Raw genomic sequence first — 17,536 nt, forward strand, 5'->3', positions numbered from 1 at the left:
ATATATATATATATATATATATATATATATAATCATGTAGGTTTTTTTGGGCAAGTCAAAAATGCAGGTATTTGTGTGTTAGATTGACCAGCAATTCTCCTGTGTTAAGCTTTGACTTCAAGGTTATGCTGGTTTCATAAAGTGAGTTACAATGTATTGCCTCTTTTTCTATTGTTTGGAAAAGTTTGAATATGTTTGGTGTTAGTTTTTCTTTAACTGTTGGAAGAATTCATCAGTGAAGCCATTGGCATGTGTTTTCTTTGTGGAAATATTTTAAATTATGGATCTGATTCCCTTAATAAGCATGAGACTTCCATTTTTTTGTGACACTTTGGTAAGCTGTGCTTTTCTAAGAATTTTTCCATTTCACCTAAATTTTAAAGTGTTTTGGAATAAAATAATTTGTAAGGTCCTCATTTTATTGTTTGTAGTATCTGTAGTAATGTCTTTTTATATTTTGTATCTTCCCTTTTTTTTTTTTTTGCAAATGACTCTCACCTAGGAACTTATTTTTATTAGTCTTTACAGGAAAATTAACTTTTGGCTTTGTTCATTGTCTTCTGTTGTATATTTGTATTCTATTTTATTTGTTTTCTGCTCTTATCTGTAGTTTTCCCTCCTTATGACTTTCTTTGGGTTTAATTTGCTGCTCTTGTTTTTAAACTTTATGAGTTGGGTGAATACCTCATTGATTTTTCAGCCTCTTATTGTATATACTATTAAGATGGTAAATTTCCCTTTAAGCACAGATTTATGTACATCACATTCTTTGGGCATTTTTATTTTTATTATTTAGTTAAAGCTATTTTTTACTTTCTTTTATTCCTAATTTTTTTTTACCTGTTGGGTATTTAGATGCTATTGCTTAATTTGCAGACCAATGAAGATTTTGTAGTTAACTCTTTTGTTTTTGAGGTTTTACTTATTCTGCTGTCCATGCATTGTATGATTTCTGTCCTTCAATATTTGTTGAGTATATTGTGGCCCAGCATATGGTCTTTTTTTGCTCTGAAAAAGTATGTATATTCTGTAGTTGAGGGTCATAATATTTTTTTTCATGTTAGGTCATGTCATTTGTTCATTGTATGTTTTTCAGATGTTGTTATTAATTACTGAGAGAGCTCTGTCAATTCCCATCTATTGTGGATTTACCATTTCCCCTTGCAGGCCTGCCAGTTTTTAGTTTATATTTTTCATTTATAGATTTTTGGCTCTTTTATAGCTTCAGATTTTCTTCCTGAAATTATTTTTAAGAAAGTTTGTTTTTGAAAGGCCTGTCATCTGGGTCTGTTTTGGGTCTGTTTGTATTGTCTGCTCTTTCTCTTGATTTCTAATCATGATATCTTCTCATTTGCCTGCTTATGATTGCTGGATTTTTAAAATAAGAAATTATAGATAATTTAAAATCTAGAGTAATGATATCTTCCTCCAGGGAGGATTTATATTTGTTTCTGGGAGGTGGCCAACAGAATTGGCAGCCCTAGATCATTTCAGTGCAGTCAGAGATTAAGATAATTTGAGACCGGGCATGGTGGCTCAGTCCTGTAATGCCAGCACTTTGGTAGGCCAAGCTGGTTGGATCACCTGAGGGCAGGAGTTCAAGACCAGTCTGGGCAACATGACAAAACCTTGTCTCTACTAAAAATAACAAAAAAAAATTAGCCAGGTGTGGTGGCGGTCACCTGTAATCCCAGCTACTTGGGAGGCTGAGTTAAAAGACTTGCTTGAACTTTGGAGTCAGAGGTTGCAATGAGCCGAGATGATGCCATTGCACTCTAGCCTGGGCAACAGAGCGGGACTCCAATTCAAAAAGAAAAAATTATAATTTGAACCTTGGCTTTCATCCTTGTGAGGGCCATGCTATTTCCAGTTCATTTTACTTCTAGAGTATAACATTTCAGAGGCCCAACCCAGAGTGCAGGGTAGGGGGAGGGGGTCACCATCCGTTCTCTGCTTGGACCTTGAACTTTAGTTTCGGACTCCTTGAGACCTGGAAGCCTGTTGACATTACTCTCTTCAGTTTTTAGTGACCTCTTCTGGATTCGGAAGATGCCCCTAGGGTTAATGTGACCCCCAATGCAGAGAATTTCTTTCACCTCCCGTATCTTTTTTTTTTTTTTTTTTAAACAGGGCTTTTCTATATTGCCAAGGCTGCAGTCCAGTGGCTATTTGCAGGTGCAACCATAGCCCACTTTAGCCTCAAACTCCTGGACTCAGTGAATCCTCCTGCCTCAGCCTCTGGAGTAGCTGGGACTACAAGCATTTGGCACCGTGCCTGGCTCACCTCCCAGATCTTGATTTTAAAATTCTTCATCGTCCAGGAACAGATATTTATTGTTTGTTTTGTCCAGTTTTTCGAATTGCTCTAATCAGGAAGCCTTTTTTGACTTATTTACTCTCTCATACTGGAAATGGACCAGTATGAGATATTTTGTCAATTAATGGCACCTGGACTTGAGAACTACTGCCTCACCTAACCAGGCTCTTCTCACCTTCTTCTTGAACCTTCTTCTTGTTCATTTCACTCCAACTGTTCAGGCCTTTGTATCATTTCTTAGCATGTTTCTGCCTTAAAAACTTTTGTAATTGCTGTTTATTTTTCTTTGCCTGGGATTCTTTCTCCAGATGACTGCATAGTTCACTCTTTGACTTTCTTAGGTCTTCATCAAAAGGTCTCCTCATTAGTGATACCTTTCTGATGAGCAGGACATATAAATTGTTTACACTCACTACCATAGTTTATGTTGTAATTAGTTTTGGCCACTATGTGTGAGCTCTTTGAGAAAAGGGAGGTAATTTTGTTACTTGCTATATGTCTAGCACATAAAATTGCTCAATTAATATTTATTGTTTATTATTGAATGGATATATGAATGAATTTATAAAGGGGACAGTAAAGGTAATGGTTTCATGAGGGTGCTCATGAGGATTAAATAAGTTAATACCTGTGAGGTGTTAACAGTGTCAGGCATATGGCAAATACTAAAATATTATTTAAAAAAACTGTTGCCTCGGAAGTTATCACTTCACATTACTAGATATTATAAAAGTTGAAAACTACCTGTTTTTTGTAAAGCAAGCCCATTTTTCCCCTTAGGCTGCTTATGATGATTAGCCCCACATTTTACAGCCCCTTTGCAATGGCTGGAATGATAGAATGGAGCTTAATCCATGGAACTCTTATTTATGTAGCTAGAGGATTTAGAGAATAGATCTGTGCATTTAAGCTAGCTTGTGATTTCTAGGCAATCAAGGAGCTGCCTTTAATGCAACTTAATGAGCAGAAGAGTGATTGAATAGACATAGTTCTTTTTAACTTGTATCTCTTATAGACTGCATTCTGGGAGACTGGCATACTCATAGCTTTATGTAATGCAAATGAAATATAATACTCAGCCAATATTGCCTTCTGTTGAAGAGAAGATCAAGATTGATTGGCCTGAGTGCTAAATATTGACCCAAGCAAATGCTGAAGTCAGTGTTTACCTCAAGGGACAGTAAATCTTGATCAGAAAACACATAGTTAATCTCATTATTATTATAAGCTTTCATTAGAAGTATCTAGAAATCATGTGGCATGAATATCTTGAGCATAATTTTCCTTAGGAAAAACAACTAACTTTTAAGGTGAAGACATAAAGAGATCTTTAAAGTACTTGGATAGGTTGATGAACTTTTCTCTAATAATTTTTAACTTGGACAGCAAAGCTCCTGTCTTTTGCTTGACAACGTTATAAACTGTTGGCTGCTGTATCCAAGAAATTGATTATTAATCAGTTTAGTTAGTTTTTGCTCAGTGCCTGTTATGTTGCTTCTAAGTCTTGTGTTAAGGTAGTTTGAAAGATACAAGACAAGGAGAAAATATCTTTGACCTTCAAGGAGCACTGAGGACACACAAGAATATATGAAATAGGCAGTGATACAAGACTTTACATTCTGATATCATAAAAACTCTTTGATATGAGAGAACTTTTTATAGAGGATGTGAACTGTAAATAAAATTTTGAATAGGATTTGAAGAGGCAGAAGAATATAGTTTGATAATCAGATTTCTAAGCATAAGATTTAGCACTCGGACTTCTAAAGTTAATGCAAGTCATAAATGTTGAATTTTAGAGACGTTCAAAATGATATTAAGTAAAAATAAATCCTGCCAGAGGTAACTACTTTTTAACATTTTGATATATAGCTATCTAGCCTTCTTCTGTTCATGCATATGACTGTGAATATATGTTGTCTATGTGGCTGCTATAACAAAACGCCTTAGACTGGGTAACTTATAAGAAACAGAAATTTATTGCCCACAGTTCTGGAGGCTTGAAAGTCCAAAATCAAGGCTTCAGCAGATTTGCTGTCTCGTGAGGGCTTACTCCTCATAGATAGTGCCTGCTATAAGGACAAACAATCTCTTTCAGGCATCTCTTATAAGGGCACTAATTTAATAAGGGCTCCACCCTCATAACCTAATCACCTTCCAGGTGCCCCCCTCCTAATCCCACGGCACTGGGGATTAAGTTTCAATATTTGAATTTGGTGGGGACACAAACATTCAGACCATAGCATAGGCATAGATCTTGGTGTGTATATGTGAATAAATGGGAAAAATAAATATAAAAAGTGAAATATTGTTTCAAGATTTGCTTTAAAAAAATTTGCTTTTCTAGATTGTAAATATGGTAATTTAACTGATCAGTGAAAAAAGTTGTATGGTCCTTGGTGTAATTCCTAAGATTTTCTGACCTGAACATGTTAGATACTTGTGGTACAGTAAGTAGGATTGTTGTTTTGACTGATAATGAATTGCTCATAATTTTTTTTAGGTGCTGGGTCTTCAGCTCTAAAGAGGCCATTTGAAGATGGATTAGGAGATGATAAAGACCCCAATAAGAAGATGAAGCGAAACTTAAGGAAAAGTGTGTGAAACCTGTATTCTTACAGATGCAAACTAGAGAGGACTTGTAGTCTCAGATAGAAAAATTAAAAATGAAGGTTTTTTTTTTTTTTTTGAGACGGGTTTCTCACTCTCACCCAGACTGGACTGCAGTGGCACAATAATCTCAGCTCACTGCAGTCTCCACCTGCTTGGCTCCGGTGATCCTTCAACCTCAGCCTTCTGAAATAGTAGGGATCACAGGTGTGTGCCACCATGCCCTGCTAAGTTTTTGTATTTTTGGTAGAGATGGGATTTCGCCAAGTTGCCCAGGCTGGTCTTGAACTCCTGAGCTTAAGCAATCTACCTGCCTTGGCCTTCCCAAGTGCTGGGATTACAGGCATGAGCCACCATGCTCAGCCAAAAAGTGAAGAATTTGATTGATTTGAATTATTTTGAGTCTAGATCTTAACTAAGCAATTGATAACTGAATAACTTTTTTGTTTCCAAGCTTTTTGGCTTAAGATACATTAATATTGACAAGAGAAAATTAATGTATAGTTACAGTAATGCATACTATTTTTACAGTGATGTTAGCATAATAATTTTAGCATTATGAGGTAAAGCTATGTGTTTTGAAATACTCATTTTTTAAAAGTCTGGTAAATTTACAGTAGTTACTAGGAACCCGAAAATGCAGAGGTTAAAGCAAAATGACTTTCTAGTTAATTTCTGACCTCATTCTTCTTTCTTTAACAGTTCTGGATAGTAAAGCAATAGACCTTATGAATGCACTAATGAGGCTAAATCAGATCAGGCCTGGGCTTCAGTATAAGCTCTTATCTCAGTCTGGCCCCGTTCATGCCCCAGTCTTCACAATGTCTGTAGATGTGGATGGCACAACATATGAAGCCTCAGGACCATCCAAGAAAACAGCAAAACTTCACGTAGCAGTGAAGGTACAGTATTTGTTTTACTTTGCAATGTTTCTTTTATTTCGTGTTCCAAATAAGATGCTTCTTTTCCTATAATAAATTATTTTTTCAACGTTTTAATAGTGATAATATTATAAATAGACTTTTGTCACTTCTGGATAACAAAATTTTTTTTGTTGCAAAATAATATGTAATAATTATACAGAATTTGGAAAATACAGAAACAAGTAAATAAATTAAAATATGCCAGTTGAATATTTTTGAAGCAAAGACCATTAGTATTTGTATATAGTATGTTGATTTATTTCTAATCATTTTCTATTTCCTTTTTTTTTTTTTTTTTAATGAGTGTTTTTCCTCATGAAAATCTTCATAGTTTGTAATGAATGTTCGATTAATATGCTATGGCTTTGCTATCTGTTTAAACATTTTCCTATCATTGGATAGTTTGCTTATTCCAGATTATTTCTATTATAAATAAATTTGATCAGTATCTTTGTATGTGACGCTTCCTCTTTATTTTTAGAATATTTCCATAGGTAATAGTGTCCAGGATTGGACCAATTATGCATGTAGGTTTGTAGAAAATTTCCAGGTAATGGGATCTCTCTATAAGTACATTTGACCTCTTGCAGGCTAATGCAAAAATGTTAAAGATCATGTAGACTGAAGATGAGATTCACTTAAGAAAAGTTCTTTTATATAACAGTATGGCATATGATATAATTGGTCTGTTTTCATGGTCATTCCATTTTGTATGTATTGTTAATGTAGATGTGAACACCATCCTAGATACTGGGGATATAGCAGTTAATGAAAGAAAGTTGCTGTTCTCATGGAGCTTACATTCTAGCGTGTATAGGATGGGAAGATAGACAACAAATATACAAACAAGCATGCAAACATCAAATAGTGATCCGAACAATACATGCAGAAAAACAATAAGCTGTAAAAATGTCAAACACTATATATTACTTATGCTGTCTTCATTAGAAAAGGTATATCTAAAGTATGATGAAAGAATATGAATTTAAAATGAGGCAGAAAAAGAAAACCAGCAATGAGGGGAAAAGTGAATCCAGGAATAAGACTAAATACATAGTTTAATAACCACATACACTGAGAATGAGTCACAAGTTTAGAGCTAAGCTAAGTTCTGTAGCAGCTGACACAAAAAGCTTGTAAAATATACAATTCATTCTCTATGTCTTAAGAACAGAGAGAGTTTGGTTAGAGAGTCACAGTTGTGGTTTTTGATCAGGTGGGCATTTCTCCTTGGGTAGATCTTCACAATCTAAGGATATCAGTTGTCTCCTTTAGAGGCATCTATGATGCAGTGATAAATTTTGTGGGTTGTTTCTTACAATAACCTTTAACATAATCTAGTGGCCTCATAGCAAATTGCAATTCAGTAAAATTTGAGAAAGTTAATAGAGTGACAAATTTTGCAGTGACAAGATTTGGTTTTCATTTGATGCAGTGATATATTTTTATGATATGATGGAACTTGGTTGGACTGGGTATGCTTTTGTCTTCAATTCCAAATATTATTTTTTATTCACCTGAGCTTTTGGTAAACATGGAGAGGTTGTAAGCTTGGGATTAAGCTAAGCTCCCTGACAAATTTCAGAAATGTAGATGTTAGTTATAATGTGAATGACACTGGATCTGATAAAATTGTTAATGGCTTCTTGTGACTTGTGTGGTGAGTAGATAGCCTTCATACTTTTATTTACCTTGAGTGACATTTTGGGTGGAATGTGCAGTAACTAGTAAATCTGAAATTTGTGAAGAGTTAAGATTTGCCTTTTTTGAAAATGGGATAAACTAAACTTTTGATTCATCCAGGTAGAATGAATTAAGAATCAGAGTAAACTAGCTTTGAAGGTTCGAAAGTCTCTGCTTACTTTATCTGGTTTATCAGCTATATGATTTGAAAACCTGTTACTAGCTGTCAGTCTCAAGTGGCCTGCAGTCTTTTCTAGGCCTCTAACATCTCAGGTTTATGACTTGATAGCTTTATTCCAGAACTTGCTTTCTATTTTGAGGCAGATTGTTCTCCCTAAGGTCTGCACAGAATTTTTATTTTATGTCTTGTTTTTTAAAAGTTACTTTTGGCTTTGTAAATCTTATTATAAATGTATAATGTGTATTTGCTATAAATGGTTTAGAAAATGAGGGGGAAAAGTTTATAGTTCTGAAACCTAGAAATAATAACCATTAACATTTTGGTATGTATTCTTCCAAGCCTTCTTATTTTAACCAGTGATTCTAAAATTCAGAAAGCATTACAAATGAAAAAAATTTCCCTAAGTTTGATACAAATTCACTGGGTGGGAAAACATGACCTGAATTGATGTGGGGCTAGTTTTAGTCTTTATTATTCTATTCAGTGTGATTATTTTATATGTTATTTTGCATAAACATGGGATAGCACCTGAGAAACCAATGGGAATTTGGAAAATATGTGACATATGTATTGTATTAGCTCTCAAAATTGAAAAATTATGAATTCTCAAAACAACCTGGCACCAAGGGTTTCAGATAAGGAATGGTGAACCTACATAATGTCTGTAAAAATATATATATATTTAAAATAGGATCATACTTTTGAGACAGAGTCTTGCTTTGTTGCCCAGCCTGGAGTGCAGTGGCATGATCTTGGCTCACTGCAGCTTCCGCCTCTCAGGTTCTAGCAGTTCTCCTGCCTCAGTCTCCTGGGTAGCTGGGATTACAGGCACACGCCACCATGCCCTGCTAATTTTTGCATTTTTAGTAGAGACAGGGTTTCACCATGTTGGCCAGGCTGGTCTTGAACTCCTGACCTCAGGTAATCCGCCCACCTCAGCCTCTCAAAGTGCTGGGATTACAGGCATGAGCCACTGTGCCTGGCCTATACTCTCTTCATCTAAAAATATATTATGAATTTTTAAATAGCTAACTCAAAGATTGCTCTTATTTTTAGTGATGGTCTAACATTTCATTATTGGCAGATGGTCTGTTACATTATCATAATGTAACTAATCATTTTAGATTTAGATGCCTCCATTTTATTGCTTTACATATTTTTGAACTTGTCTGATGATCCTTTAAGATATATATTCTAGAGATGGGATTATTGGGTCAAAAGGTAAACACATTTTATTGATTCATTAATTTGTTTAAAAGTGCATTGGAATTCTTATTACATGCCAGGCATATATTACCAAACTGTTAGCCATAAAGGTTATATTCCATGTTACGCATTCTGTTTATAAATGAGTTTGAGAAAGAATTTTGCGTCTAACGTACTTTTGAAAGTAGGTCAAAATTCTTTTAGTTCTTAATAGCATGGTGAGGGTTTTGTACCTATTATGACAAATCACACCAGAGAATCAAATCAAAAGAAAACAAGAAGAAATCAGTCCTTTCACATGAGCCTGGCCTGGCTGCAGGACAGCAAGCACCCTAAAGTGATGGAGAATTAGTGACCAGTCTTCCCTTTATTCTTCCACTTCTTTATCCTGGCAGCCCCTCACAAAGGATACCTTTAGGGTCATAATCATATTACATGAAAATAATCTTTGTCATTGTGGGGAAAAATTCAGCTAGAAGGGGATGAAGATGAAGGGAAGGCTCTTTGGAGAGGTTCTTAGAGACATCAGATTTCCTGAGAATCTGATGAAATCAGATCTCTATCATACAGAAGCCATAAATGTTACTTACTTTAGAGAGCCATAATATAGAGTGCCATGTGTTGTCTTTTCACTCTTGGCCCCTCGTATTTGAGGGTATCATCTTTCTCAGTCTCAACCTTTCTTATTAACCTCAGCCCTCTTCCAGGAAGAAAGGGATCTGGTTACACACGATGATTTCCCAGTCACCTTGTTTCCATGAGTTATCTTGTGATTTTTTTAGCTCCATTGATGTATTTATTAGGTTTGTATTTGTTTGCTAGATACTTGAAATTCATTTTTCTTTGGAATACTAGTTTTTTAGTATTAACATGGATTTCAGACAAACTTGGTTCTGTCAAAGAAAACCAGAGTGGGACAGTTTAAACGGTTAAAAAAAAGTATGTACTCAGGAACTGTTATTGCAATAGAGGAAAGATACCTTAGTATAGAACTGGGCTCAATTCCGAGTTCAACATGGACAAGTGAGGATTTGTAGCCAAGGAACAGGGATGGATCAGTGGATGGAAAATTACTAAGAGGAAGTATCAGGATGAAGGGGGATTTCTGGTTAAATGGACCTATTAGGATTTTTGCTCAGAGAAGGCTAGGATAATCAGATACCATCCAGGCAGTGATGGATGTATTAGTCCATTCTTGCACTGTTATAAAGAAATACCTGAGACTGGGTAATTTATAAAGGAAATAGGTTTTATTGGCTTACGATTCTGCAGGCTGTACAGGAAGCACAGAGACTTCTAGGGAGGCTTCAGGAAACTTAATCATGGTGGAAGGGGAAGCAGGCATTTCTTATGTGGCCAGAGCAGGAGGAAGAGAAAAGCGCAAGGAGGTGCCATATACTTTTAAACAACCAGATCTCGTAAGAACTCTGTCATGAGACAGTACTAAGGGGATGGTGCTAAACCATTAGAAACTGTCCCTATGATCCAGTCATCTCCCACCAGGCCCCACCTCCAACACTGGGGATTACAATTTGAGGTTTGGGTGGGGACACAAACCATTTCAATGGGGGATGAGAAGATTTGATCAGATACCAAGGGTGATTAAGGGTGATTAGATATTAAAGGTGTGGGATTCTGGCTGAACTAATTTAGCAGGATTCTTAATACAACTTGGCTTTTAAGGACAAGGCCCAAGGTTGGGGCCTAGGTAAAAACATGGCTCAGAGGATCCTGTCTAGAGTTTGGTTAAGAAGAGAATCTTTATCAGTTGCAGAGGTTTGAGAACTCCTTGCTTGTTTGACTTCTTAGCATATGCTAGTAAATACTCAGAATATCAGTTCTTAAAAATGATTTAATTTTTTGGTTACACTGTGTTGGACACTGTATTCCCTGAGATATAATCTACCATTTATATAAAGTATTTGTAAACATATTGAAATATATCGCTGTAATAATAAGTGAATCTGATATGTGAGAAAAGGGTGGCGAGAGGTGATATTAAGTATTTATATTAGACTATTTTTATTGTCTATGTTGAGAAAAGATGAATGTCTTTCGTTTTAATGGAATAAACAAATCAAACTTATTTGTGATGTTTGGCTTTTGACTCACAGCTTATGTTAGCTAGTGTTAATTTGGAATGATAGCTCTTATCTGAGATGAGATTTCTCAGGGACAGCATATTTACATGACTCAGACAGTGGAAAAGGTGTTTTTTTAAATAAAATACTAATAAGGATATAAACAAATGATGTTAATGTTCTTTGTGTAAAGTATTACCTGAGCACTTTTAGAACTTAAGATGTTAAAAAAAGCGTTCTTGGCTTTACTCCCAAGTAAATTCAAGACATTTATTTATGATAAGAATGCCAAGTTCTCCATATGAATTGTGTGAATTAATTTCAAGTTCTCCTGGTGCAGAGTTCTATGTACATCCATTTTTTTGGTTTAGGATAACAGTTTTACTTACATTGGCAAAATCCTTTATACAAGATGTGATTGTTTATAAAGGCTGGCTTGTCACTTGTGTAGCCACCATAACCATTTTACACTTATTATGTACAGTACAGTGATTATGAAGAAATATGTTGCTTTTACATCTCAGCAACTTCTTTTTTTTTAATATATTTTTTTAATATTTAAAAAATAAAGACGGCGTTTCACCATGTTGGTCAGGCTGGTCTTGAACTCCCGACCTCAGGTGATCTGCCCGCCTTGGCCTCCATAGTGCTTGGATTACAGGCATGAGCCACCACGCCACATCTCAGCAACTTAATTAAAAATGGAAACAAATCCAGAGGTCTTTAGGAATCTATCCCTATATCCTTTGATTTAAACCTTTAATTAGTAAGTGACAAAGCTATATCAACGCCCTTTGAAAGAGGCTTTCAAAAAGTGAACATATTCTCTTGTAAACATCTAAAAAGCAGTATAATCAGGAAGATGTTAAAAGGCACACACGTGTGCGGAGGTGTGCGAGCATGCCTGTGCACAGTCACACACAAACACATACACATTGTTCTGAAAGCTTTATTTCAAAAAAGTAAGAAAAATCCTACACATCGAATGAAAGTATAGGAAGTGTAAGAAGTTTAACATTGGAGGTAGCCATAATCAGTCCTTGAGAGAGAGGGATGGAAATACAAGACTGAAATTGTTCCTGGCTTACTTAGTATAGAGAATAAACCTAGAGACTGCATTTTTTTTTTTTTTTTTTCTTTTTTTGAGACTGAGTCTTACTCTGTTGCCCAGGCTGGTGTGCAGTGGTGCAATCTCAGTTCGCTGCAATCTCTGCCTCCCAGATGCAAGTGATTCTCCTGCCTCAGCATCCCAGGTAGCTGGGATTACGGGTGTGTGCCATCACACCCAGCTACTTTTTGTATCTTTAGCAGAGACTGGGTTTTACCATATTGGCCAGGCTGTTCCCTAACTTCTGACCTCAAGTGATCCACCCACCTTGGCCTCCCAAAGTGCTGGGATTACAGGTGTGAGCCACTGCATCTGGCCGAGACTGAATCTTTTAAGTTTTGATTGTATTTTACATTGGAAGCAAAGGAGAAAGTTTTAGATATTATTTTGTAATTGACAGGCAAGTTCGTTCAAAGGCATAAAATTTCTTGATTGCGTTTCTGGGGCAATTTCTCCAATGGATTGAGTCATAGAACTTAGAAGTAAACCCATGCAGTTTTTGTGCTTTATGGATTGGAAAGTTGAGGGCCAGAGGAGAAATACAGGATTAGACTCTCAGATTTTTTCCTTTCTAGACCAGTGTACTTTTTACAGTATGCTACTTCTGTCCTTATCCTATTGGTTTGAACCTACCTATGCTGTTACTTTCTCTACCTCTCACCTCCAAATTAAATGAACTAGGAGTAGTGTCAGGTTTATATTTGTTATCCATGTTTAAACTCAATTACCCTGAGGAGGTTTTCCCATTTTTCCATGGTGTTACCCTGGTAGGTATATACCCTATTTAACAAAGAACTTACAGATTTAGTACCATCTTGCTCTTCCTGCAAGGTGTTTTATGGTTCACATGCTATGAATTTGAAACTTTTGTTCTCAATATTTTGTCTTTTCTCTGGTTTCTCATGTCTGAATAAAACTACATCTTAATGTAATTTGAACAGGTATTACAGGCAATGGGATATCCAACAGGCTTTGATGCAGATATTGAATGTATGAGTTCCGATGAAAAATCAGATAATGAAAGTAAAAATGAAACAGTGTCTTCAAACTCAAGCAATAATACTGGAAATTCTACAACTGAAACCTCCAGTACCTTAGAGGTATACTTATTTTTTTCTCAGAAAAAAAGTAATATATATGTGCATTGTAGAAAATTTGAGAGATGTGGGAAAGTATAAATAAGAATCAAAAGCATATATAAAACTGTACATTACAGAGGCAGACATTATTATTATTTTGGTTTATTTCCATCCAGTTTTTTTCATGAATCTCTGTGAAGGCAGTCATATTTTCATGCAGTTTTACATCTTGATTTTTTTCACTTTAAAAATATCTGTAAACTGTGCCACACATGAATATATCCTAATTTAACTGGTATTTCTTGATTGCTGGCCATGGAAGCTGCTTCCAGTATTTCATAATACAACAAGACTATCAACATTGTTATAACTTATGGCTGGAAAACTATAAGATCTAGTGGAGGAACTTTGGGATTATTTTGAAGTTTGGGCTAAGCTGTGGGGGGCACTGGGTCATCGTTTAGTTGGTCCAGTCCTGAAGGAAGCATACCCTGACCCAGTATGTACCTCAGACTCTAATTAAGTCCTGACCTGTTAACTTATCACAGATAATAGAATGGGATGAAATCCAAGTACTGAGTATACACAATACATTGGGGAGTTCATGGAACCCATGTTTCCATGTTTACTGCATTCTATGTAAAGAAATTAGCTTTAAAGGAACAACAAGAGCTTACATTAAAAAAAGGTTTACTTTGTCATTTGTACAAATAAGTATTTATTAAGGACTTAATTAATAAATGAATTTTTTTTAGTCCATAAATCCCTTTTAATACCTGCTTAATGCCAGGTGTTGCAGAAATTTGTGCAGAACCTGGAGCTGCTCCCAGGCTAACAGGGCAAAAATACATGTTTATGATAATATAATATGATAAGCACTGTGATGGCAAAATGAACATAATAATGTCAAATCTTGAAGGATGAAAGGGTTGTGAGACTCTTACACATACACAATCATGTAGAATCAAATGGAGTCCACTGTGAGCAAGGCTTCAGATGATGAGCTTTGCCATGTGTGGAAGAGAAAGCGTTCTAGACTGAAGGAAGAGGAGGTGTGATGACTTCAAGTTGTGAAAGTAAATGTTGAAGAAGTGCCAAGTGGGCCAGCATGGACAGGATTGTTGGGGCTGAAGCCTGAGAAAGCTCCCTTGGCACTTGGTGTGATGCTGTGGAGGACAGATGATGTCATGGCTGGTTGAGAGGTACTGGTCATTCACAGGTGGTAGTCACAGGTCAAGAGTTGTTTTGCTGACAATGTTTATATACATATACTAAAAGAAAAAAGGGGCTTATTAATTATGAGGTCCAAACCATTAAGTACAAAGATAATTAGGAAGGGAGAGAGCAGTGTGGGCTGCACTAGTAGCAGCCACACTGACACACAAAGTTTTGATAGTGACTACATCTATACATTGTTTCTGTACATTGTAGTAATGGGGGAAGCAGGGAGAAAAAAGAAAGCCCTTATTTATTTCTTCATTTAAAATAATAGTAATTTATTAAAATTCAGATATTTTTATGTCTCGACTCATTTTTGTAGACATGATTTCAGGTTTGGAAAGCATAGAATGGTTACTATAGACCTAGTTTCCAAAGTCATCATCTTTTAATGACAGTGACTAGAAATTTGCCTTGAAATTTAAAAAATGCAGATTATAAAAACTCACGAAGAAGAGATATTTACTGCAAAGATCCAGGAATGTTTTTAAACTTGTCCTTAAAAATTGTCCTTTGATGTTTCACATCTGAAACATCAACTGCGTATCCAGTCAGCACAGAGTACTTTGCCAAGAGAATCCTGATTTTCATTAGTTTTATATACGTAATAGTTAATACTTTGGGCCGGCTGTGGTGACTCACACCTGTAATCCCAACACTGGGAGGCCGAGGCAGGTGGATCACTTGAGGTCAGGGGTTTGAGAGCAGCCTGGTCAACATGACAAAACCCTGTTTTTACTAAAAATATAAACATTAGCTGGGCATGGTGGCGGGTGCCTGTAATCTCAGCTACTCAGGAGGCTGAGGCCGGAGAATTGCTTGAACCTGGGAGGTGGAGGTTGCAATGAGCCGAGATTGCACCATTGCACTCCAGCTTGGGCGACAGAGCAAGCTTCCGTTTCCAAAAAAAAAGAACGTTTTTTAGCACTTTTGGGCATTCATTTTGTGTGTTCGGCATTTCTTAAGCAATTACTGTGGTGGAATTACAAACATGATCTCTGGTCTCAAAAAGTGCTCTATCTTTTGGTTTCTTCTTTCTCAAAATTATAGTTTTAGTATTTTGTGGATTTGTTTCCTTTTGATGCTAGCCTCTCTTTTCATTTGCACCTTCACACTCTTATATTAATTACTTCACTACTTCTATTCTTATCCTTCCTCAAGTCAGTTATTTCTACCACTGTTAGAGTGGTTTTTCTATAACACGCCTAGTCATGATGGTTTTCATGTTTAACTCATCCAGTGGCTCTTGACTGTCCCTAATTAAGTCAAAGCTTGTCTGCTTGGTGTACAAAGTCCTGTGTGGATTTGGCCCCATTAGTGGTGTTTCTAATTAGATCCTAATACACTAGCTTCCTCTCCTCACTTTCTTATACGCCAGACTGAACTTCTTGCCATTCCCTAAATGTTCTTTTCCTCTCTTGGGCCTTTATATTGCTGCTGCTCTGTCCAGAAGGCCTTCTCCCTTGCCTCCCCATGATGGTGGTCTGGTACTTAACCCTTTAAGGTCAGGCTTACATGTCACTCCTAGGAAAACTATCCTGATTGCCCTAGACACTGATCCTTTTTACTGTGTTTCCATAGCATATATCTGCTCTCTAACATACATTATTTTGCAGTAATGCTATCTGTCCCTCCCACTACACTCTAGCTCTTTGAGGGCAGGGAGTGACTGCTTTTAGTGTTATTTTAAATTTTCAGAATCTATAGTCTATAGCCTTAGGTCTCCTTAAATCTGTTCAGAGTGACTGAGACGTGTATAGGAACATTTCCCCCTCTCACATCCCAAATTGAGAGTTAGTTCTTCCTAATCCTAAAGAGGAAAAATGATGAACCCTCAGGCATCATGTGAATCCAAACTTTGTTAGTAATTTAGAGTGTTATTCTTAGATCATGAACACTACAGAGCAGAGCCTGGAGTGGCCCATAATGGTGAGGCTGCATTGATCTTGAATAGTGGTTTGAAGAGATGACCGCAGTGTTTACTGCTTGTAGAGTTTTTACAGCTTTAATGATATTTTGCTATTTGTGTACAGAGGTGACTTATTCTTTAAAGTAGAATTTTTGAGCCTCCTTCTTAGCATAATTGTATTAATAAGAAATGTAATATTCTAAAATCTTACTTGATTGAACCTTCAGATTCCCTTTCTCTTACAGGTAAGAACTCAGGGCCCTATTCTTACAGCAAGTGGCAAAAACCCTGTAATGGAGCTCAATGAAAAAAGAAGAGGTCTCAAGTATGAACTCATCTCAGAAACAGGTGGAAGCCATGACAAGCGCTTTGTAATGGAGGTGTGTACCCAGACACAAGCCAGCCTTATCTTTCTTCTCAGACATAGGATATCCTGAACTTATATTTTAAAAAGTTTTAGACTGAGTCAGTTCTTGTGGCACTATTTGATTCTCGGTGTTTTCTGTGTCATAATATCTTTAAATTAAAAGGAATAGAGGAATTGCATGGGATAATTGCAAGGTTATTCTTGATTTTAGGTAGAAGTAGATGGACAGAAATTCAGAGGCGCAGGTCCAAATAAGAAAGTGGCCAAGGCGAGTGCAGCTTTAGCTGCCTTGGAGAAGCTGTTTTCTGGACCTAATGCAGCAAATAACAAGAAAAAGAAGATTATCCCTCAGGTATGAGTTAACATTAAACCTTTGCAGAACCTGTGAAAAATGTTACAGAAATTAAATTTTCTTTCCTGTCCACGTGCCATTTTAGCTTTTTCTGAAGTTGTTTCTTTTCCTTGGTCTTGGCAACCTTTGCTTTGGGTTAGGTCATGAATAATATAAATCTGATTAGTGGTTACCTGTTTTATGGTCTTTCTAAGCAAATTGTGTGTGTGTGTGTGTGTGTGTGTGTGTGTGTGTGTGTGTGTGCGCGTGCGTGTATGTATACGTATATATGTGTGTATATATACGCATATATGTGTGTGTATATATGTGTAAATATATATGAGGCTATTTGCATTATTTGGAGGGTTGAGGTCATTCTTGATGAGGTAAAGTTTTGAGGTGATTTGGACCTTAATGAGGTATAAGCAGTTTAGTTTAGGGAAGCTGCCAAGAGTACCTGGGGCTTTGCTTTCATGAGTCTGCAGGTACTCTTTCAGTTCCTTTGCAGTTTTGTCGTTTTGTA

General features: G+C 36.3%; 1 protein-coding gene across 6 annotated transcripts in view; it reads left to right on the forward strand.

Moving 5' to 3' along the window:
- Positions 1 to 17,536, forward strand: part of LOC108317711 (spermatid perinuclear RNA binding protein) — a 170,236-nt gene that overhangs the window by 125,938 nt on the left and 26,762 nt on the right. For all 6 annotated transcript variants that reach the window (XR_001830867.2, XR_001830868.2, XM_037745645.1 and 3 more), the window contains exons 11-15: positions 4,821 to 4,913; positions 5,630 to 5,829; positions 13,051 to 13,209; positions 16,561 to 16,695; positions 16,894 to 17,034. Coding sequence is in view for 4 of the 6 variants with exons in the window: in XM_037745645.1 (XP_037601573.1) it covers positions 4,821 to 4,913; positions 5,630 to 5,829; positions 13,051 to 13,209; positions 16,561 to 16,695; positions 16,894 to 17,034 (728 nt within the window). In the remaining 2 variants the exon portion in view is untranslated. The remainder of the gene's footprint in view (positions 1 to 4,820; positions 4,914 to 5,629; positions 5,830 to 13,050; positions 13,210 to 16,560; positions 16,696 to 16,893; positions 17,035 to 17,536) is intronic.

The sequence above is a fragment of the Cebus imitator genome, unplaced genomic scaffold, assembly GCF_001604975.1.
Source record: "Cebus imitator isolate Cc_AM_T3 unplaced genomic scaffold, Cebus_imitator-1.0 Scaffold206, whole genome shotgun sequence".
NCBI lineage: Eukaryota > Metazoa > Chordata > Mammalia > Primates > Cebidae > Cebus > Cebus imitator.